At 31.0% G+C, this 25,890-nt stretch overlaps 1 protein-coding gene across 1 annotated transcript; it reads right to left on the reverse strand.

The window, feature by feature from the left end:
- Positions 1-8,369: 8,369 nt before the first annotated feature.
- On the reverse strand, positions 8,370-25,568 carry LOC143051462 (WD repeat-containing protein 82-like). Its single transcript, XM_076224347.1, has 9 exons — positions 25,367-25,568; positions 22,993-23,090; positions 22,406-22,472; positions 21,512-21,611; positions 21,051-21,167; positions 14,252-14,407; positions 13,700-13,769; positions 10,125-10,267; positions 8,370-8,948 (listed from the first exon to the last, which is right to left on the reverse strand). The coding sequence occupies exons 1-9, from the start codon at positions 25,525-25,527 to the stop codon at positions 8,919-8,921; spliced, it is 942 nt and encodes a 313-aa protein (XP_076080462.1). The 5' UTR covers positions 25,528-25,568; the 3' UTR covers positions 8,370-8,918.
- Positions 25,569-25,890: the final 322 nt, after the last annotated feature.

The raw sequence follows: 25,890 nt of genomic DNA on the forward strand, positions 1-25,890 counted from the left end.
GTCCCAACATTTTAGGAATTAGGGGCCAAAAAGGGCCCAAATAAGCATTTTCTTGGTTTTCGCACTATAACTTTAGTTTAAGTTAATAGAAATCTATGAAATTTTGACACAAGGTTTATGACCACAAAAGGAAGGTTGGGATTGATTTTGGGAGTTTTGGTTCCAACAGTTTAGGAATTAAGGGCCAAAAAAGGGCCCAAATAAGCATTATTCTTGGTTTTTGCACCATAACTTTAGTATAAGTAAATAGAAATCTATGAAATTTAAACACAAGGTTTATGACCATAAAAGGAAGGTTGGGTTTGATTTTGGGAGTTTTGGTCCTAACAGTTTAGGAATAAGGGGCCCAAAGGGTCTAAAATTGAACTTTGTGTGATTTCATCAAAAATTGAATAATTGGGGTTCTTTGATATGCCGAATCTAACTATGTATGTAGATTCTTAATTTTTGGTCCCGTTTTCAAATTGGTCTACATTAAGGTCCAAAGGGTCCAAAATTAAACTTAGTTTGATTTTAACAAAAATTAAATCCTTGGGGTTCTTTGATATGCTGAATTTAAAAATGTACTTAGATTTTTAATTATTGGCCTAGTTTTCAAGTTAGTCCAAATTGGGGTCCAAAATTAAACTTTGTTTGTTTTCATTAAAAATTGAATAATTGGGGTTTTTGATATGCCAAATCTAACTGTGTATGTAGATTCTTAATTTTTGGTCCAGTTTTCAAATTGGTCTACATTAAGGTCCAAAGGGTCCAAAATTAAACTAAGTTTGATTTTAACAAAAATTAAATTCTTGGGCTTATTAATATGCTTTATCTAAATATGTACTTTGATTTTTGATTATGGGCCCAGTTTTCAAGTTAGTCCAAATCAGGATTCCATATCAAGTATTGTGCAATAGCAAGAAATTTTCAATTGCACAGTATTGCACAATAGCAAGAAATATCTAATTGCACAATATTGTGCAATAGCAATTAATTTTCAATTAGAGTTATCTTTCTTTGTATAGAATAGTAGTTGATAATATATGTTGGAAATTTGCCAGACATGACTATGATGTCATTTTCTATTTTTATTTGCCAATAACTTTATGTAAATAACTTCATTGGAAATTTGCCAATATAAAATGTTACTGATGAAGCTTTTTTTCCTTATCTTATCTAAAATGTTTTTAGATAATGTATGTTGGACATTTGCCAGACATGACTATGATGTCATTTTCTATTTTTATTTGCCAATAACTTTATGTAAATAACTTCATTGGAAATTTGCCAATATAAAATGTTGCTGATGAAGTTATTTTTATTGTTTTATACAATAAACAATGTATATTCACTTTTACTACCAACCAATCTTTACCATTCAGTGATAACAAATACTTTATTTTACATTTTAATATTTTATGATGTATTTAAAAGAGTAGTTATTGTTGCAAACTCCATTAGAAATTTGAATTGATATCAGTTTTGGAAAAAGGGAAGCGGGGATGTGAAAAAAATGGGGGGGGGTTTAAATTTTTCTCATTTCAGATTTCATAAATAAAAAGAAAATTTCTTCAAACATTTTTTTGAGAGGATTAATATTCAACAGCATAGTGAATTGCTCAAAGGCAAAAAAAAAAACTTTTAAGTTCATTAGACCACATTCATTCTGTGTCAGAAACCTATGCTGTGTCAACTATTTAATTTTAGATTTAAAAAGTTTGAAGAAGAAATCTTTAATTGATTTGTAAAATCTTGACATTTGTTTTGTGTAAAAAAAAAACATGTAATGTCAAAAATTTGATCACAATCCAAATTCAGAGCTGTATCACGCTTGAATGTTTTGTCCATACTTGCCCCAACTGTTCAGGGTTCGACCTCTGCGGTCGTATAAAGCTGCGCCCTGCGGAGCACCTGGTGTTAAATCTGCGAAACAATACACTTTAGACATGTTAGAAGATCATAACACATTAGACTTTCAATCATCCATATATATATTTTTTTCTATTTGTGTTTGAATTGAAGCTTTGAACTTCATTCATTTTGTGTAAAACTACAAAAACATGCCATTAATTATAGTTAGATACAAACTAAGGCTGTACTAAAAGTATATTTTGTTCGAGATGTAATTTTACTACTAAGATGCAAATGTGTGTAAATATCTTTTTGGGTAAGGCCTTGTCTCATATCTATTTTGACCAAAAACTATTTGTTAAATGGCCATAATAGGCCAAAAATGTGAATTTTTCTATGTTTATGACATAGATTCGTCACTTGTGACCTTTATGACCTAAAAGTATAGCAAAATGTTCATTTATGCATAATATTAACATATGTAGAAGTCTTGAATCTTCAATTTTTGCAATTTTAGGGGCCAAAAAATGACATTGAGCATACCTTTTCTTATAAATCTTCTTCAAAATTTTTATTGATTTAGATTCTCCTAACCACTTAATGGGAACAAATGATTTGAAAGCTGGCAGTCTGTTCATCAGCCAATATACAATAATAAAAGATTGAAAAAAAAAAAAAAATTGTCAGTCTGTTGAAACTCTATTTGTTCAAATTATTTTGGGAAAATATTATGGTCGAAAATTAATTATAATGATAATTTTCATATATATATTAAAAATAATTATGCTGAAATAAAACTGATATTTAGAGACTCTACTATTATGTGCCAATTAATACCATAAAAATAGCTGGAATCTAGAAATTTAAAGGAGGCTGGTGCCCCCAAATGGTTCATTTTCTAATAATTTCAAATTTACTGTATAACAACTAAATATTGCAAGTCATTTATCTTCCCCTATCCGATGTTCATATGACATTAGACTCTTGGACAACAGTATTTATATTTTTGAAGTTTACATATTGGTATTAGGGCTACAAACTTTTATAAATTAATGCAAAACAACAAAAACTGTCAAAATAGCCTCATTTTGTGACTTTGTCGTTACTATTTCGTTCAACTTATTAACCACGAATGATGTTTTGCTGCAAAATGTATTTTACAAGGTTGTTAATTTGTGTAAAATAAAGCTCATAGAAATTTTGACCTAAAACTATGCATTAAATGGCCATTTCGATCAAATACATACATTTTAATACTTTTATACTGATAACACAAGTGACCTTTCTGCACTAAAGTGCTCAAATTATATTAATCCATGTCCATTTATCAATAAGTTAACATACTTTTGAAAGGCTTGAATTAATTTACTTTTTATTTTGCAATTAAAGGAGCCAAATAATGGCCCTGATCTTTCTTCCTCCTTTGTCAAACTTGGATATTCTCTCATATGTACATATGTTTACACCTACAAAGTTACAAAACCATGGTAATAAAGTCGACTAAGGGGATTAACCAATTAAAAAGAATCCACAAAATGAGATGATTAACTGTAATGTTTACATTTAGAGATTATATTTTTTTAAAAAGGATACATTCACATAGTGTCAGTTTGTTATGTTAACTTTTGTTTCATTTCATAATTGGTTATTGTTATTTTGTCTTCCATTTTCTTCAATATTATTTAATGAGTAGTGTAGATATAAATACCCATTGGTGGACTTTTTTCTGTTTTCTATTTAATGAGTAGTGTAGATATAAATACCCATTGGTGGACCTTTTTCTGTTTTCTATTTAATGAGTAGTGTAGATATAAATACCCATTGGTGGACCTTTTTCTGTTTTCTATTTAATGAGTAGTGTAGATATAAATACCCATTGGTGGACTTTTTTCTGTTTTCTATTTAATGAGTAGTGTAGATATAAATACCCATTGGTGGACTTTTTTCTGTTTTCTATTTAATGAGTAGTGTAGATATAAATACCCATTGGTGGACCTTTTTCTGTTTTCTATTTAATGAGTAGTGTAGATATAAATACCCATTGGTGGACTTTTTTCTGTTTTCTATTTAATGAGTAGTGTAGATATAAATACCCATTGGTGGACTTTTTTCTGTTTTCTATTTAATGAGTAGTGTAGATATAAATACCCATTGGTGGACTTTTTTCTGTTTTCTATTTAATGAGTAGTGTAGATATAAATACCCATTGGTGGACTTTTTTCTGTTTTCTATTTAATGAGTAGTGTAGATATAAATACCCATTGGTGGACTTTTTTCTGTTTTCTATTTAATGAGTAGTGTAGATATAAATACCCATTGGTGGACTTTTTTCTGTTTTCTATTTAATGAGTAGTGTAGATATAAATACCCATTGGTGGACTTTTTTCTGTTTTCTATTTAATGAGTAGTGTAGATATAAATACCCATTGGTGGACTTTTTTCTGTTTTCTATTTAATGAGTAGTGTAGATATAAATACCCATTGGTGGACTTTTTTCTGTTTTCTATTTAATGAGTAGTGTAGATATAAATACCCATTGGTGGACTTTTTTCTGTTTTCTATTTAATGAGTAGTGTAGATATAAATACCCATTGGTGGACCTTTTTCTGTTTTCTATTTAATGAGTAGTGTAGATATAAATACCCATTGGTGGACTTTTTTCTGTTTTCTATTTAATGAGTAGTGTAGATATAAATACCCATTGGTGGACTTTTTTCTGTTTTCTATTTAATGAGTAGTGTAGATATAAATACCCATTGGTGGACTTTTTTCTGTTTTCTATTTAATGAGTAGTGTAGATATAAATACCCATTGGTGGACTTTTTTCTGTTTTCTATTTAATGAGTAGTGTAGATATAAATACCCATTGGTGGACCTTTTTCTGTTTTCTATTTAATGAGTAGTGTAGATATAAATACCCATTGGTGGACTTTTTTCTGTTTTCTATTTAATGAGTAGTGTAGATATAAATACCCATTGGTGGACTTTTTTCTGTTTTCTATTTAATGAGTAGTGTAGATATAAATACCCATTGGTGGACTTTTTTCTGTTTTCTATTTAATGAGTAGTGTAGATATAAATACCCATTGGTGGACCTTTTTCTGTTTTCTATTTAATGAGTAGTGTAGATATAAATACCCATTGGTGGACTTTTTTCTGTTTTCTATTTAATGAGTAGTGTAGATATAAATACCCATTGGTGGACTTTTTTCTGTTTTCTATTTAATGAGTAGTGTAGATATAAATACCCATTGGTGGACCTTTTTCTGTTTTCTTTGGTACAGTTGTTCTCTCTTTTGAAACATTCCCAATATTATTTCATGTAGCAGAATGAAATATACAAAAGTTTTGAATGGCAAAACATAATTTACAACTTTTAGATTCATGTTGATATACATTTAGATGAAACCCCTTTGACATTAACAGTGTATTTCATTATATATGGAAACTGTCCAGGGGAAGTAATTTACAGTCTCAAAATCACTGAATTATATTGTTTAACAAATTAAGAAATAATCTGTTGTGTATCATATATTATCATACTCATTTTCATTACATTTGTATTTAAATTTGTTGAACAAATGTGAGAGTTGCATGTTTGTTATTCTTTTTTATTGTTAATTTATTTGAATTCAAAGATATTGATTAAATTATTTATTTTATCAGTCATATTAGTTTGATTGTTAGTTATACAATTGCCATTGTTATTCTTATACATTATTGAAGACAAGAATATTTTTTTGGAATACCCATTTTCCGTTTATTATTCCAATCTGATTTCATCAGGACAAGTTTGTTTAAATACAGCACGAAGTGAGCTATTGCCATAACTTGGCGTCCATCATCGTTACAAACTTTTTTTCAAAGATCTTCTCCTTTGAACAATTCAACATAACCCATTTCAACCAAACTTAGTAATGATTCTATGGTATTTGTTATAGAATTTGGGTTCTTTATTCTGGTCAGTCATCAAACATGTCTGCCATGGCTAAACACAGATCATATGGGTAAAATGCAGGTTTTGGCTTACATATAAAACAAGAGTGTACACGCAAAAATATCTCACCTTCTTTACTTACCATTGATATTATGTTGATAGTCCGAAATATGAAACTTTACTTCAACTACATGTATCAGCATAAACTTTACATGATCCGAGAAAAGAGGTCAAGGTCAGATAAATCGAAAGAAATACATGAACACCTTATAATCATTCAATACACTAAACATAGTTGACCTATTGCTTATAGTTTCTAAGTAACAGACTAAACCAAGAAAACAAACCATGAAAATGAGGTCAATGTCAGATGAACCATGCCACATGTACACCTTACAGTCAATATATATTCAAGGTCAGATGATACCAGCTAGACAATCAATTGCAGCTTACAATCTTTCCATACAACAAGTATAGCTGACCCATTGTTTTAAGTTCAAGTAAACAGACCAATACACAAAAAAAACTTAACACTGAACTGTGAAAATGAGGTCAAGGTCAGATAAAAACTGCAAGACTTATTGTTGTCATTTTTTGTTTCTTACCAAGTCCCCTACCAACTAAGTAGTAGGGGACGTTAGGTTTGCACTCTGTCTGTCTGCCTGTCCATCATTCAGTCCTGTAAATCAGTTTTCCACACTTTTTTGTCATGCTTGAAGACACTGATTTGATATTTTGTGTATTGTTGTAATCATGAAAAGATACAGATCAAGTTCATTTTTATGCCCCACCTACGATAGTAGAGGGGCATTATGTTTTCTGGTCTGTGCGTCCGTTCGTCCGTCTGTCTGTCTGTCTGTCTGTTCGTCCGTCTGTCCCGCTTCAGGTTAAAGTTTTTGGTCAAGGTAGTTTTTGATGAAGTTGAAGTCCAATCAACTTGAAACTTAGTACACATGTTCCTTATGATATGATCTTTCTAATTTTAAAGCCAAATTAAACTTTTGACCCCAATTTCATGGTCCACTGAACATAGAAAATGACAGTTCATGTTTCAGGTTAAAGTTTTTGGTCAAGGTAGTTTTTGATGAAGTTGAAGTCCAATCAACTTGAAACTTAGTACACATGTTCTCTATGATATTATCTTTCTAATTTTAATGCCTAATTATATTTTTTATCCAATTTCATGGTCCATTGAACATGGAAAATGATAGTGGGAGTGGGGCATCCGTGTACTTTGGACACATTCTTGTTTGTTCTAATTTGATGATTTTGTGCAGTTATGGTCCTTTGACATAGAAAATTCATGTGTATAATCAGTTTTCCTCATGGGTTTTCATCAGCATGATGCTAGAAGATGATGAATGGATTAATGGTATATAGTTTTATCATGAAAAGTTACAGGTCAAGTTCAAATTTTGTTCAGAGTTATTGTCCCTGGAGATATTAAATGGATAATTGGTATATAGTTAGCATTTTGTTCCAGAACACTTATTTTTTAACCGTACAGGTTCTAACATCATACTCAGACTTTTTACAGTTTTACAGTGCATATTGCTGTGTGTTTGTGTATTCCACACTGGCTGGAGGTACATGGAGAGGGTTGAGATCTCACAAAACAACCAAACAAAGTTGTCAAGCAAGGCATGTAAACTCTAGGTTTGCATGCTTTATTATTTTAACTGTAAGGCAATGTGCAAATTACAAAAAGATGTGTATGTGTATAATCATACTTGTCAAGTTGGCTTTTTTATTAAGAACATAGTACCAAAAAATAGATCTAGACCGAATATGAACTCCATCTTCCAAAAATAATAACACAATTTTAAGTTTCTCTTTTCTTTACTTAAGATACAAAATGTTATTTATAATGGTACTGTTAGGTAGGATGTCATATGAGAAACCTGTCACACAAACTTGTATAACTTTGATACATATCCTTCTTCACACTTATACACACACATGTTACAATACACATCAGTGTTGGCAGTGAATAACTTCTTGGTCCTTTCTATGTACAATGAAACGTATTTTAATATGTGTTACTATGTTACAGTTACCTACATTGGAAAATAATACAGGGTAAAACAGTCTTTTAAATGGGGCATTAAATGATCATATACACTTAGTAATGAGGTTTACCGGACTTTACATTTATCACAAATTATTGACATTACAGTTACAAGTAACTTTTTGAAAAGTAAGTCTTTTTCAAACACAGGATTGTCCCTTTTTTTAGGTACACAACAAAAGATGCTTATGTAAAGGACAACATTGTTGAATAGGAAAGAAAGTGATAATGACATTGTATTCAGATCTTTGGATAGCTTGATTTGAAATAGTGTTTGTGTGAATTACCAATCTTAACGTATATCTGATTAAACATCTTCACATAAATGAAGTATGGATGAGTTGTATTCACAATGGTACAATAAACTGGTGGGCATATATAATGGTTCAATGCTCACAATTGAAGCAAATATAAATGTGGCACAAAGGATTTAAAAAAAATAAATAAAAAAAAATAAGAGTAAAACTCATAATGGTTAAAATACTAAACAGACAGACTGTAACATACACATGTTTGATATATTTATGTCTTGTATGTAGTGAATACATTGTGAGATTATTTGATGTAGATTTTTTTTACATAATTAGAATGTATAAAATAAAAAAAAAAAATGTTTGTACTAAAGTAACTAAGGTGTGCCTTTTTTAAACTAATGTTTAATTTTTTTCTTTCTAAATTTCAATTACATGATGGGAGTCATTTAAAAACTCTGAAACAAAATAAAAAAAAAATTGCAAAGCAACATCACTTCAAGATTGACTGTTCAAAAACTATTAAGTCTTTCATTTTAAATCAAATTTAAATATCAAAATATGTCTTGAATATGAAGTAAAAATATTTAATATGTCTAAATCTTAAAACAAGATACAAATATTCTGAGCCTGTGTCTCTTGCACTCTAATTATTTCAAACAAATAATGTTAATGAGATTGCACATTAACAGTGAAATAAACAACAATTGTATAAATGCATCTTTCATAATATGTCTCATCCATATACAACATTTATAAAACATTCAACACTATTCTTCATGTCTTTGCTGCCTGCTCCAATGTTTGTATGAAAACATTTCTTAATCACTCAATCATCAATGTAAGGTAACCAGAATGCCTAAAATAAGGGAAATAAATAATTAAACAGTAAATAGCGTTGAATACATATATAACAGTAAAATAATGCATGGACAGGTTAAAGATGATCATCTTATATAAATAACCTATACTTTGACGGATCGTCTATCTCGGGACAAAGACAGGTATTTGATCATGACTAAACGATAAATAAAAGGCTGATAACAATCTCACAAAACAAAGCTGAATTCATGGAGTAGTTATTCTTTTTTGAGTGTGATGTCAAAGAAGTGAAATTAGAAGATTAATTTCACAAATGTAATATATAATCATTATATTTCATCACAACCAATGTAAAAAAATGTTTAATTGAAGGTTTACCAAAGAAATACTTTAACAAAGTCTTTTTACAATATGTCCATACATCCTTATCTTATTTTTCCCAGCGTGCCAACACTTGTGTTGCAGGGTTCGAACCCTGCTAGTTAGTAGCAGGTATGTTTATCTCAGATCTTGAAACAGTAATTGCCACTTTTCCTGCTGCAGATCATATTTCTCTAGCCTGTAGGGCACTCCAGCTTCCAGCACCAACAAAAGCTGGCCATTGATATAAAGCCAATTGTGCAGAAGGGGTGTTTAACCATTTCTGAATCCTTAATATTATTTCATTGTATAATATCTTTAATGTTGATTTATCTGAATAAATATTGTTTAAACTAACACCATAAAATCAATCATCCAATCCTTACTTTTTGCTTTTCAACTTTGTACTTTTTATTTGGCCCTTATCATTTTTATGCCCCATTTATGGGCATTATGTTATCTGGTCTGTTCGTCTGTCCCACTTCAGGTTAAAGATTTGTTAAAGTTTTTGGTTGAGGTAGTTTTTGATGAAGGTAGTTTTTGATGAAGTTGAAGTCCATTCAACTTGAAACTTAGTACACATGTTCCCTATGATATGATCTTTATAATTTTACTGCCAAATTAGAGATTTTATCCCATTTTCACGGTCCACTGAACATAGTAAATGATAGTGCTGATGGGGTATCTGTGTACTGGAGACACATTCTTGTTTGATTTGAGCGTCAATGATGAGTCTTTTGTAGACAAAATATGTAAAGGGCAAATACAAAATTTCAATCTATGTATCTATGATGTGTTTATTTAAATGGTACAGATTCCTTGAACCAGTTATAAATTTTATGTAAATATTTACCATATTTGTACAAGCAGTAGCTAACATCATTAGTTTAGGATTAAACTGAACACATTGGACTGGTCCTGGATGATCACAGTTAAACACAGCTACCCTCACTCCAGTGTCTGTATTCCAACAGTTAATTTTACCATCAGTTGAACCTAGGCAACACAAATTAGAAATTTAATTATAAATACTACAATATAGGTATGTCCCTGTTAAAAAGAATTTACTGCCATAATACTATGTGTTCGGGTATTGGTAATATTAATTTAATGGTCTGTTGACCCTAGGCCTAGTATTGATTTCAAACTAACTATTACTAGCTTTGCTGGCTGAATAGTCATGCAATTGTAACGTAGCAGGGAAGGCAGCCAAGGCCCGGGTTTCAATATGGTAGATGGAATACTCATTTGCACTGACAAAGTAGCACAACAGATGGGAAGAACAATTTTTCATATACAAATATTCAATTTTTTACAAAGTTTTTACCACAAATTAAAGAACCCACAAAGAAACTTATAACATAAACTGTCAACAGAGATATGTCTCACCTTTTTGTTATTTTGATAGTAAATTGCAACTGTTGCAACTGTTGACCTACCACAAGTGGTACCCCATAAACTGACCTAATCACAAACTAGAACATGTAAACTAAGCAAAATTATCAAAGTCAATAGACCAAAAAAAGAGTGGATGGGGTCAAATAATCTCCATGACCTTATCAAAAGGTAATACATGGAGAGATCATGGTATAAATAATGCATCTCTGGTATCAAGATATGGTTTGACACATGGTGTAATAATGTCTCCTCTGGTATCAAGATATGGTTTGACACATGTTATAAATAATGTATCTCATTATTTTATTACTAAAATAATTGACCAGGTAGAAGGTGGTTTTTATAGTAACGTCCACTTAAAATTTCAATTAACCAGTATTTGCCAGTATTACCGCACTCATGGTTAATACTGGTATTGACCACTTTTTTGCCAACCTTGGATATATTGCATAAATAATGTATCTCTGGTATCAAGATATGGTCTGACACACTGTATAAATAATGTATCTCTGGTATCAAGATATGGTCTGACACACGGTATAAATAATGTATCTCTGGTATCAAGATATGGTCTGACACATTGTATAAATAAAGTATCTCTGGTATCAAGATATGGTCTGACACACTGTATAAATAATGTATCTCTTGTATCAAGATATGGTCTGACACACAGTATAAATAATGTATCTATGGTATCAAGATATGGTCTGACACACGGTATAAATAATGTATCTCTTGTATCAAGATATGGTCTGACACACTGTATAAATAATGTATCTCTGGTATCAAGATATGGTTTGATGCATGTTATAAATAATGTATCTCTGGTATCAAGATATGGTCTGACACACGGTATAAATAATGTATCTCTGGTATCAAAATATGGTCTGACACACTGTATAAATAATGTATCTCTTGTATCAAGATATGGTCTGACACACAGTATAAATAATGTATCTCTGGTATCAAGATATGGTCTGACACACGGTATAAATAATGTATCTCTGGTATCAAGATATGGTCTGACACATGGTATAAATAATGTATCTCTGGTATCAAGATATGGTCTGACACACGATATACAAAATGTATCTTTCATATCAAGATATGGTCTGATACATGGTTTGTAAATAGTGTATCTTTCATATCAAGATATGGTCTGACACACAGTATAAATAATGTATCTCTGGTATCAAGATATGGTCTGACACACGGTATAAATAATGTATCTCTTGTATTAAGATATGGTCTGACACACTGTATAAATAATGTATCTCTGGTATCAAGATATGGTTTGATGCATGTTATAAATAATGTATCTCTGGTATCAAGATATGGTCTGACACACGGTATAAATAATGTATCTCTGGTATCAAGATATGGTCTGACACACTGTATAAATAATGTATCTCTTGTATCAAGATATGGTCTGACACACAGTATAAATAATGTATCTCTGGTATCAAGATATGGTCTGACACACGGTATAAATAATGTATCTCTGGTATCAAGATATGGTCTGACACACGATATACAAAATGTATCTTTCATATCAAGATATGGTCTGATACATGGTTTGTAAATAGTGTATCTTTCATATCAAGGTATGGTCTGATACATGGTTCAAATAATGTATCTCTGGTATAAAGATATGGTTTGACACACAATATAAATATTGTATCTCTGGTATCAAGATATGGTCTGATACATTGTATAAATATTGTATCTCTGGTATCAAGATATGGTCTGACACACGGTATAAATAATGTATCTCTTGTATTAAGATATGGTCTGACACACTGTATAAATAATGTATCTCTGGTATCAAGATATGGTTTGATGCATGTTATAAATAATGTATCTCTGGTATCAAGATATGGTCTGACACACGGTATAAATAATGTATCTCTGGTATCAAGATATGGTCTGACACACGGTATAAATAATGTATCTCTGGTATCAAGATATGGTCTGACACACTGTATAAATAATGTATCTCTTGTATCAAGATATGGTCTGACACACAGTATAAATAATGTATCTCTGGTATCAAGATATGGTCTGACACACGGTATAAATAATGTATCTCTGGTATCAAGATATGGTCTGACACACGGTATAAATAATGTATCTCTGGTATCAAGATATGGTCTGACACACGATATACAAAATGTATCTTTCATATCAAGATATGGTCTGATACATGGTTTGTAAATAGTGTATCTTTCATATCAAGGTATGGTCTGATACATGGTTCAAATAATGTATCTCTGGTATAAAGATATGGTTTGACACACAATATAAATATTGTATCTCTGGTATCAAGATATGGTCTGATACATTGTATAAATATTGTATCTCTGGTATCAAGATATGGTCAAATACATTGTATAAATATTGTATCTCTGGTATCAAGATATGGTCAAATACATGGTATAAATAATGTATCATTGGTATCAAGATATGGTCTGATACATTGTATAAATAATGTATCTCTGGTATCAAGATATGGTCTCATATATGGTTTAAATAATGTATCATTGGTATCAAGATATGGTCTGATACAGGGTATACATTTACAGTGTACAATGGTGTATGAAGATCTAAAAAGAAAAATGAATTGAAGTTAGGTTAAAGCCAATAATTAGAACAAAGTTACCAAAAACAAATTTTCAGAGCAACATTCAGAAAATAGCTCATCATTTGTAACAGTTGGCGAATTTCAATTCAACACTGAGTTATGACCATCAAATATTAAAAAAGACTTTTGAACATAAATAAGTCCATTTTTTTTCTTGTTTGAATTGTTTTCCATTTTGTCTATTTGGGGCCTTTTTAAGCTTACTTTGCAGAAAGGGCTTTGCTCATTGTTGAAGCTGTATAGCAACTTATAGTTGTTTATTTCTGTTTCATTTGGTCTCTTATGAAGAGTAGTCTCATTTGCAATCATACCCCATCTTTTTTTATATTGACAAAAACAAAACCTGACCAATGTAAATGTCTAAAAGTTATCCCAATAGAAATACTTACCAACAAATGCAAACTGTGAATCTGGACTAAAGGATGCCTCCAAACTAATACCTTTAGTGTTCTGAAAACCCTGTGAAAAATAAGTATGTTTCAATAACATATTAAAACTACTACAGTATACAATATTAGGGAAAAAAAGAGAACATTTATATCAAAATCTTGCAGAAAATACCTGTACATTGTAATATTAAAGTTTGAGGTTACAGATGAAGGTAACTTAGGTTATGATGGTATGTGACACACTATTTTAAATTTTAATACATTCATGCCAAATATCATAAGCAAATGTCACCAATGTCAACTGATAAAAAAGTTTTGGCCAATTAATCGTTATATGAGACCCAGAGGTAATCTTATAAAACATAATTGAACAATAGAATTAATTAGTTGTCAAATCTTTTGAATAAAGATAGGAGGCTGTTTTGAATCAGTAATCAAGTTCCATAACTCTGATAGATTTGACTGCATGCACTAACAAAATTTACAGCACAATGAAACAATTTGATAAGTTTTTCAGTAAATATTTAGGAAAATTATTTCAGAAGAAATTACCATAAATGTCTGTAATGGTGTTCCCTGGAAGGCATCAATCAACCTGACAACCTGTCCATTGGTAGATATCAATATCATTTTACCATCAGGACTAAACTTCATTCCAGTCCAGTCACAGTCTTTATCTTGAGCTAGTTTAAATGTGGCAAATGGTCCCTATAATAAAACATAGGTGTTTATCTAAAAAATGATTTAACAAAACTTTTGAATAATACTGTCAAGAATGACAATCACTGACACTGTATTGCCAAAAAAAAGTTTACTTATCAAAATGCCAGTGTGATATGTTTTTGCTGAGAAAGAAAAAGCTATGTACCGTAGTAATCAGAACCAGGTGCTCCGCAGGGCGCAGCTTTATACGACCGCAGAGGTCGAACCCTGAACAGTTGGGGCAAGTATGGACAAAACATTCAAGCGTGATACAGCTCTGAATTTGGATTGTGATCAAATTTTTGACATTACATGGTTTTTTTTTACACAAAACAAATGTCAAGATTTTACAAATCAATTAAAGATTTCAAGATTCTTCAAACTTTTTAAATCTAAAATTAAATAGTTGACACAGCATAGGTTTCTGACACAGAATGAATGTGGTCTAATGAACTTAAAAGTTTTTTTTTGCCTTTGAGCAATTCACTATGCTGTTGAATATTAATCCTCTCAAAAAAATATTTGAAGAAATTTTCTTTTTATTTATGAAATCTGAAATGAGAAAAATTTAACCCCCCCTCCTTTTTTTCACATCCCCGTTTCCCTTTTTCCAAAACTGATATCAATTCAAATTTCTAATGGAGTTTGCAACAATAACTACTCTTTTAAATACATCATAAAATATTAAAATGTAAAATAAAGTGCTTGTTATCACTGAATGGTAAAGATTGGTTGGTAGTAAAAGTGAATATACATTGTTTATTGTATAAAACAATAAAAAAAACTTCATCAGCAACATTTTATATTGGCAAATTTCCAATGAAGTTATTTACATAAAGTTATTGGCAAATAAAAATAGAAAATGACATCATAGTCATGTCTGGCAAATGTCCAACATTAATTATCTAAAAACATTTTAGATAAGATAAGGAAAAAAAGCTTCATCAGCAACATTTTATATTGGCAAATTTCTAATGAAGTTATTTACATAAAGTTATTGGCAAATAAAAATAGAAAATGACATCATAGTCATGTCTGGCAAATTTCCAACATATATTATCAACTATTATTCTATACAAAGAAAGATAACTCCAATTGAAAATTAATTGCTATTGCACAATATTGTGCAATTAGATATTTCTTGCTATTGTGCAATACTGTGCAATTGAAAATTTCTTGCTATTGCACAATACTTGATATGGAATCCTGATTTGGACCAACTTGAAAACTGGGCCCATAATCAAAAATCAAAGTACATATTTAGAACCAGATGCTCCGCAGGGCGTAGCTTTATACGACCGCAGAGGTTGAACCCTGAACGGTTGGGGCAAGTATGGACACAACATTCAAGCTGGATTCAGCTCTAAATTTGGATTGTGATTAAATAGTTGACACAGCATAGGTTTCTGACACAGAATGAATGTGTTCTAATGAACTTAAAATTTTTGTTTTCTCTTAGAGCAATTCACTATGCTGTTGAATATTAATCCTCTCAAAACAAGAATGTGTCCTCAGTACACGAATGCCCCACTCACACTATCATTTTCCATGTTCAGTGGACCGTGAAATTGGGGTAAAAACTCTAATTTGGCATTAAAATTAGAAAGATCATATCATAGGGGACATGTGTACTAAGTTTGAAGTCGATTGGACTAAAACTTCATCAAAAACTACCTTGACCAAAAACTTTAACCTGAAGCGGGACAGACGGACGGACGGACGAACGAACGGACAGACGGACGGAAGGACGGACGCACAGACCAGAAAACATAATGCCCCTCTACTATCGTAGGTGGGGCATAAAAATGTTTGAAGAAATTTTCTTTTTTATTTATGAAATTTCAAATGAGAAAAATTGAACCCAATTTTTTTAATCACATCCCCCTTTCCCTTATTCCAAAACTAATCTCAATTAAAATTTCTAATGGAGTTTGCAACAATAACTACTCATTTAAATACATCATAAAATATTAAGATGTAAAAAAAACTGCTTGTTATCACTGAATGTTATTTATTATAATTTATCAGTTGGTAGTAAAAAGTGAATATACATTGTATATTGTATATAACAAAGATTTAAGTTGATTCTGGACAAAGAAAGATAACTCCAATTAAAAAAAAATCTTGCTATTGCACAATATTTTGCAATTAGATATTTCTTGCTTACTATTCTGGACAAAGAAAGATAACTCTAATTAAAAAAAAATTTGCTATTTCACAATATTGTGCAATTAGATATTTCTTGCCATTGCGCAATACTGTGCAATTGAAAAGACTTGCTATTGCACAACACTTAATATAATAATTTTGGATCCTGATTTGGACCAACTTGAAAACTGGGCCCATAATAAAAAATCTAAGTACATTTTTGGATTCAGCATATCAAAGAACCCCAAGATTTCAATTTTTGTTGAAATCAGACTAAGTTTAATTTTGGACCCTTTGGACTTTAGTGTAGACCAATTTGAAAACAGGACCAAAAATGAAGAATCTACATACACAGTTAGATTTGGTATATCAAAGAACCCCATTTATTCAATTTTTGATGAAATCAAACAAAGTTTAATTTTGGACCCCGATTTGGACCAACTTGAAAACTGGGCCAATAATCAAGAATCTAAGTACATTTTTAGATTCAGCATATCAAAGAACCTAACTGATTCATTTTTTGTCAAAATCAAACTAAGTTTAATTTTGGACCCTTTGGACCTTAATGTAGACCAATTTGAAAACAGGACCAAAAGTTAAGAATCTACATACACAGTCATGACAGTTAGATTCGGCATATCAAAGAACCCCAATTATTCAATTTTGATGAAATCAAACAAAGTTTAATTTTGGACCCTTTGGGCCCCTTATTCTGTTGGGACCAAAACTCCCAAAATCAATACCAACCTTCCTTTTATGGTCATAAACCTTGTGTTTAAATTTCATAGATTTCTATTTACTTATACTAACGTTATGGTGCGAAAACCAAGAAAAATGCTTATTTGGGTCCCTTTTTGGCCCCTAATTCCTAAACTGTTGGGACCTAAACTCCCAAAATCAATACCAACCTTCCTTTTGTAGTCATTAACATTGTGTTTAAATTTCATTGATTTCTATTTACTTAAACTAAAGTTATTGTGCGAAAACCAAGAATAATGCTTATTTGGGCCCTTTTTTGGCCCCTAATTCCTAAACTGTTGAAACCTAAACTCCCAAAATCAATCCCAACCGTTCTTTTGTGGTCATAAACCTTGTGTCAAAATTTCATAGATTTCTATTAACTTTAACTAAAGTTATAGTGCGAAAACCAAGAAAATGCTTATTTGGGCCCTTTTTGGCCCCTAATTCCTAAAATGTTGGGACCAAAACTCCCAAAATCAATACCAACCTTCCTGTTGTGGTCATAAACCTTGTGTTAAAATTTCATAGATTTCCATTCACTTTTACTAAAGTTAGAGTGCGAAAACTAAAAGTATTCGGACGCCGGACGACGACGACGACGCCGACGCCAACGTGATAGCAATATACGACGAAAAATTTTTCAAATTTTGCGGTCGTATAAAAAGCATATCAAATAAGCCCAAGAATTTAATTTTTGTTAAAATCAAACTTAGTTTAATTTTGGACCCTTTGGACCTTAATGTAGACCAATTTGAAAACTGGACCAAAAATTAAGAATCTACATACATAGTTAGATTTGGCATATCAAAGAACCCATTTATTCAATTTTTGATGAAATCAAACAAAGTTTAATTTTGGACCAACTTGAAAACTAGGCCAATAATTAAAAATCTAAGTACATTTTTAAATTCAGCATATCAAAGAACCCCAAGGATTCAATTTTTGTTAAAATCAAACTAAGTTTAATTTTGGACCCTTTGGACCTTTATGTAGACCAATTTGAAAACAGGACCAAAAATTAAGAATCTATATACATAGTTAGATTCGGCATATCAAAGAACCCCAATTATTCAATTTTTGATGAAATCACACAAAGTTCAATTTTGGACCCTTTGGGCTCCTTATTCCTAAACTGTTAGGACCAAAACTCCCAAAATCAAACCCAACCTTCCTTTTATGGTCATAAACCTTGTGTTTAAATTTCATAGATTTCTATTTACTTATACTAAAGTTATGGTGCAAAAACCAAAAATAATGCTTATTTGGGCCCCTTTTTGGCCCCTAATTCATAAACTGTTGTGACCTCAACTCCAAAAATCAATCCCAACATTCCTTTAGTGGTCATAAACCTTGTGTTAAAATTTCATTGATTTCTATTTACTTATACTAAAGTTATTGTGCAAAAACCAAGAATAATGCTTATTTGGGCCCTTTTTTGGCCCTTAATTCCTAAACTGTTGGAACCAAAACTCCCAAAATCAATCCCAACCTTCCTTTAGTGGTCATAAACCTTGTGTCAAAATTTCATAGATTTCTATTTACTTAAACTAAAGTTATAGTGCGAAAACCAAGAAAATGCTTATTTGGGCCCTTTTTGGCCCCTAATTCCTAAAATGTTGGGACCAAAACTCCCAAAATCATTCCCAACCTTCCTTTTGTGGTCATAAACCTTGTGTTAAAATTTCATTGATTTCTATTCACTTTTACTAAAGTTAGAGTGCGAAAACTAAAAGTATTCGGACGACGACGACAATGACGACGCAGACGACGACGCCAACGTGATAGCAATAACGACCAAAAAATTAAAATTTTTGCGGTCATATAAAAACTTCATCAGCAACATTTTATATTGGCAAATTTCCTATGAAGTTATTTACATAAAGTTATTGGCAAATAAAAATAGAAAATGACATCATAGTCATGTCTGGCAAATGTCCAACATACATTATCTAAAAACATTTTAGATAAGATAAGGAAAAAAAGCTTCATCAGCAACATTTTATATTGGCAAATTTCCAATGAAGTTATTTACATAAAGTTATTGGCAAATAAAAATAGAAAATGACATCATAGTCATGTCTGGCAAATTTCCAACATATATTATCAACTACTATTCTATACAAAGAAAGATAACTCCAATTGAAAATTAATTGCTATTGCACAATATTGTGCAATTAGATATTTCTTGCTATTGTGCAATACTGTGCAATTGAAAATTTCTTGCTATTGCACAAAACTTGATATGGAATCCTGATTTGGACCAACTTGAAAACTGGGCCCATAATCAAAAATCAAAGTACATATTTAGAAAAAGCATATCAAATAAGCCCAAGAATTTAATTTTTGTTAAAATCAAACTTAGTTTAATTTTGGACCCTTTGGACCTTAATGTAGACCAATTTGAAAACTGGACCAAAAATTAAGAATCTACATACACAGTTAGATTTGGCATATCAAAGAAAACCAATTATTCAATTTTTGATGAAAACAAACAAAGTTTAATTTTGGACCCCAATTTGGACTAACTTGAAAACTAGGCCAATGATTAAAAATCTAAGTACATTTTTAGATTCAGCATATCAAAGAACCCCAAGGATTTAATTTTTGTTAAAATCAAACTAAGTTTAATTTTGGACCCTTTGGACCTTAATGTAGACCAATTTGAAAACGGGACCAAAAATTAAGAATCTACATACATAGTTAGATTCGGCATATCAAAGAACCCCAATTATTCAATTTTTGATGAAATCACACAAAGTTCAATTTTGGACCCTTTGGGCCCCTTATTCCTAAACTGTTAGGACCAAAACTCCCAAAATCAAACCCAACCTTCCTTTTATGGTCATAAACCTTGTGTTTAAATTTCATAGATTTCTATTTACTTATACTAAAGTTATGGTGCAAAAACCAAGAATAATGCTTATTTGGGCCCTTTTTTGGCCCTTAATTCCTAAACTGTTGGAACCAAAACTCCCAAAATCAATCCCAACCTTCCTTTTGTGGTCATAAACCTTGTGTCAAAATTTCATAGAATTCTATTCACTTTTACTAAAGTTATAGTGCGAAAACCAAGAAAATGCTTATTTGGGCCCTTTTTGGCCCCTAATTCCTAAAATGTTGGGACCAAAACTCCCAAAATCAATCCCAACCTTACTTTTGTGGTCATAAACCTTGTGTTAAAATTTCATTGATTTCTATTCACTTTTACTAAAGTTAGAGTGCGAAAACTAAAAGTATTCGGACGACGACGACGCCAACGTGACAGCAATATACGACCAAAAAATTAAAATTTTTGCGGTCGTATAAAAAAAATGTCACAGGAAAGTGAATACAAAAATTAACAATATATGATGAAAGTTGAACATAGAAAGAGTTTCCATGAAGCCATTAATTTTTCAAGAGCATTTGTTTGATGATGGAATTGATTCATACATATTACTTCCATTTTTGTTCAGCAGAAATAATGTGGTTTTAAGATTTGTCACAATATCCTATTCATAATGTCAAATATTAAACAGTATATTGACACTGAAACTTTATCTGTATTATATAAAATTGGATTCTAATATCATAAAATTGTACATTTGAAAAGTTTATAAGTGTCAAAAGAACTCATGTTTATAAGAGTATTTCTACACAAACTGTACAGATTAGCATGAAGACTAATACCATTTAAACAAACTGCTACCATAGGAAGGCTCTAGGGACAATATGATATTTTGCCTCCTTTTACTGTTAATAATCAGATATTATAGCTTACCCTATCAAATGATCTGAGATCATATAATTTAACACATTCTGAGTTTATACCAGCAGCAAAAATAAGTCCTTCTGGATCAAATGCTGCAACAGGCCGACCTGATAAATGCATTAATCCCTGAAATAAAGATGTAACCAATATAAGTTTACTTTTAGTGATCAAATATGATGATTCCCTCTAAAACCAAGCTCGATTTCTGAATCTTTTTCTGGGTCTCCATGTTTGACATCAGTATTTGATATTATTATGGATGATTTATTTCAATTCTATCTTTAAATTAGATTGCCACCAGCAATTATTTTATGTAGGTTCTTGATAAAAATCATATCTTTTTTCAATAAAATCACCATTTCTTTTAAAAGTATTTTATTCAAAGCTGTTAGAACTGAATATTCATTACTAGTGTTAATATTTGTAGGATTATTAACTATGTACTAGCCGGTTCAATTAAATAAAGTTACCTGACAGTTCTGTGAACGTAAATCCCACAATCTTAGTGTTTTATCTAGAGATCCCGAGAGGAAAGAATCATTTATTGGTGACATGTTCAATGCTACAACTCTGAAAGACATAAAACAAACATTATTTGGAACTGCATGATATATTTGCAATTGAGTGATCCTAACTGCCTCTCATTATCTCATAAGATATGCTTTAGTTGAACAGACCCCACATTAGAAATGTGATTCAATTAGCTAAATTTCTTGCGAATTATAACTAATTCTCTTTTTTAGATGATTTTTTTAAAATAAATATGCCAATGTAACAGTAATTAGAGAAAATGATCCTAAATTTTAAGCAAAATTCTCACGAAACACAAAATATACACATCACATATAGAATTTATTTTATTTTATAATCATACTCAAAATTAATTTAAACTGATTATTTTTCACTTATAGTCATAGCCTCACCTGAATTCATATAATAATAATGAAAAAGGGTAACCATCTGATTATACATGTATGTAATTGAATGCTCTCTTTTTAAGGTCACATGTTATGTATTCATAAGATTTAAAGATAAAAGAAGATGTGGTATTAGTACTAACAAGACAACTCTCCATGATTACACAAGTTTTACATCTACATGTAATATTTGTATCAGCAAAAATACATAGTATTCTAATTTATTTTCTTATTTCATTGAAACTTACTGAAATTTCACAATTGTCTCCCTTGACCATGTTGACAAAATGTTTGAAGCTGGTCATTTGAGTTATATCACATTTGTCATTTCAGTGCATTTTTTAACTTACTGTGCAGTATGTGCTTTGATCATTGTTGAAGGCTGTACAGTCACCTATAGTTATTTCTTCTTATTTATATATAACTGAGATGTGATAAACTACTTACTTTTTAGTGTGGCCTGGAAAGTATCTGATGTATTTATTGTCATGAAGAGACAGATATCTGATGGTATCTAAAATAAACAATCAAAACAAACATAAACATGCTGCATATATCATGAAAACTATTGTAGTGGTGCACAATCATTTCTAAAATGTTATAAATTTGACATCATTTGTAAACTGTTGTTATTTCACCCTATCACAATCTATTTTTCAAATTGAACATGACTGCATTGTAAACTACCTTAACCAAAAACTTTCACATGTTACATGTGAGACTATATAGCTAACAGTACAGATAGACAGAACAGGAAACATCAAACCTCCAGACTACCATGATTTCTACTGTATGTAGGGCATTACAATTGTCTAAAAAAAAAGACAAATGATCTATTACCTGTAAACCTTTCATAAATGCTCATTACTTCTCAAATTGGGGCCATGTATTTCCTGTATGTTCACATGAATTTACGCTATGCATACAAAATTTGTACCTATAAAATTACTCTGGAGTTTACATGTCTCCAATATGAAGTTGTATACAAAGAACCCCCCCCCCCTTCCCCCTAAAAAAAAAAATAAAATATATACCATCAACTTTGGTTGAACTGTGTAATGCTGTGTTGACTGCGTGTGTATAACAAATCAAATCCACACCATACTTCTTACTGTTTAAGGTTTTCTTAGGCCTGTAAATAAAATCATTTACCCATGATACATAACATGAACATGAAGTTATAGATATTGAGTTTATTATCATGATTATAAGTACCTGTAATACAGATATTTAATTCAAAATCAATTACCACAGTTCATTGTCAGATTGTACGGTGTAGTAAATAGTTATGTTTAAGTAATCACAAGACTTCTCCGATAATGTTCTAATCAAGAACAGACAGCAATCAACAACAAAACAAGAAACTGTGTTGCCTAAATGTGCTAGCTCTTTTATAATACCAACAAATCAGAGTACTGACATGAAACACGGTGAATAAATACTGGGAAACACATAGCATGCAAATCTTACTAAACAAGAGAAAACGAAAAATAAAATGTCATAACATGTGAAATAAAAAGACTGAAAACGTTGCATGAGAATAACCCTGTACCGCCCTTTTTTAGTTTTACTCATACCAAGCTAAGTTAAAACAACAAATTAATATTTTATAATCAATGAATCAAGACTTTCTGTTAATAATTCAACTGGAACTTGATTTAAAATTTGATGCAAACATGTACGCATGTCGGTTGCTAACAGACCTTAGGGTCTAACATGTAGGGTGTGAAAGTGTATTGTGGACAAACAGACCTGATAGTGAGTGATACTGCCAAGGGGAATATAAACGTATTTACAGTTTTGGTATTTAGCTGTATAATGCCTCCAAATGACCTTATATCATCTCCGAATAACCGTCTGACGTCAAACAACAATTACTTTTTAGTTGTGACATCAAACGTTTTGAATTATGATGTCAAAGTTTACGGGAACCAAGGGATCTCCATGGATGAAAATTGAACGATGGAGGAACTTTCACCATCACAAACCGTGTCTACCCCGTACAGTGTAGCGTGATCAAAACTATTTCATCCCTTCATGTAAGGAATGGTGAACATGCTAATTCATTGCTTATTTAAATTATATTTATTTGAATTTTCATTACAGAATTCGAAGTATCAATATTTTCATTAATTGCCGTTTGTAACCATTCAAATACCATGCTTTCATGGTCCCCCTTAGTTGAGAATGACCTAGAGCTGTCATGAAGGTCCCCATATAGTTTTCTTGCTATTTTTGGTAATTGTTATGGGGGTTTAAAATCATGTGGAGTTTATTTTTCACGGACACTGTCAAATTCAGAAGTCATGAACCCAATACCGGTATGGCTGATTTTCAGCAACAACAAAACGATTCGTATGGGTAATGTAAAAGGTTGAAGAGATTTGTAAAGCACCCGTTGACAAATGAAAAGGTTTTTAATGACTTTATCTAGCAAATTGATGCTATGCATCAAGCATCTTTCTAGAGTATGATTATAAACCGGAAACGCAGATGTTTTAATTTGATTGTAAACTACAAAATGAATTCGGAATTAAGATGTATGGTATTTCACAGTTAATATTTTAGTTTTAAGTTTTTAACTTTTAAAGAAATTCTATATTATCGTTACAGCAGTACTCGAGTTACTTGCGATGAAATATTAATACTTTACGTCTTATTTTGTACTTTTTAAAAAAGAGGAATGCTGATTGCGTAAGTCAAAATAAAAGCATGTGTTCGACTTGTTAAACTTATTTTTTTTGTAACTGGATTATTAATCTTTATTTAATCTTAATTATCATAAGCATTTGCTAAAACTTAGTTGAATAATTCAATAAATGAATCCTCGATCTTCAGATAGTATTCTCCAACTGGTTTGTTAATCTACCTGTACAAGCTCAGGTACATTGTACAAGTGATAAGCGATCTCAATCTGGATATCCCTCAGGCATTAGAACTGTATTGGGTTAAAAGATAAAAAAGCCTAAGGGTTATGCAATTACATGCATTTAATTAAAATTGCTAAAAAATGGTAAAATCAATAACAGTTTTGAACGATGGCGGAAGACAATTTAACGATGTAGTGGGCCATACGACAATGGCGCAAGATATTTGAACGATGGTGGGGCAACATCATTAAACAGGCCATGGATATCCTTGGGAACCTGTGTGATTTTCTGTAATGGCGGACAAACTTGCATACAAGTGTAAATAAGTCTATTGATTGGCATTGATTTTCATACAATCCTGTAGTGGTAAAATTGCACATGTGAGCGTGCAATCAAAACCAGATTGTTGCATAAAAGACCGACAATTCTTTGTTCCTCTCAACGCGTCGTGCATAAGACTATAAAAAAATAAGTGATAATTATGCTTGAAGCAAAATTATTTATGAAGGAAACCAAACGCCAGTTTTTGTAAGCTTACGTTCCATTCTGGCAATCGTATATGACGATAGAGTCATCATCACTGCTTGAAATAAGAGTTTCTCCGTTTGCCGAAAAGTCTAAATTATTTATCCGTTCTGTATTTTCCCTAAATACTTTAGCAACTCTGAAGTTTCGAACAACATTGTCAGTTAACTTCATTTTGTGAATTCATAGGAGGCGCTGTTGTTTATTTACTCCGTTATATTGTTTTAATATAACCAAACACCAAAAATGCTACAAAGCAAACCATTGTATGAATAAATACAATAATAAATTTGTAAAAAAATACACATAATAAAATGATAAAGGTTTTCTATTTTTTTAAGTAAAGAATGAATAAAAGACAGAATGTAACACCAAAATCATGAAAAATATACATCACACCGAACTATTTATTGTCGTTGTAGTGTAATTTAAATTTTACTCTAAGTTGGTATTTAGATGTTTCTGAATTAATGTTAATATTTTTCAAACAAATCTAAGTATTAAAAAAATCCTGACCCCTGTACATATTGCTCAATA

This window comes from Mytilus galloprovincialis, chromosome 1 (genome assembly GCF_965363235.1).
Source record: "Mytilus galloprovincialis chromosome 1, xbMytGall1.hap1.1, whole genome shotgun sequence".
Taxonomy (NCBI): domain Eukaryota; kingdom Metazoa; phylum Mollusca; class Bivalvia; order Mytilida; family Mytilidae; genus Mytilus; species Mytilus galloprovincialis.

What these genes read in the sequence shown, in the direction of transcription:
- LOC143051462 (XM_076224347.1), bottom strand. Translation starts at nt 25,527, where the DNA reads ATGAAGTTAACTGACAATGTTGTTCGAAACTTCAGAGTTGCTAAAGTA. An exon ending in TACGTTCACAGAACTGTCAG is followed by an intron (nt 21,168 to 21,511) that starts GTAACTTTATTT and finishes TCTTTATTTCAG; the next exon opens with GGATTAATGCATTTATCAGG. An exon ending in ATCTCAGATCATTTGATAGG is followed by an intron (nt 14,408 to 21,050) that starts GTAAGCTATAAT and finishes GTTTTATTATAG; the next exon opens with GGACCATTTGCCACATTTAA.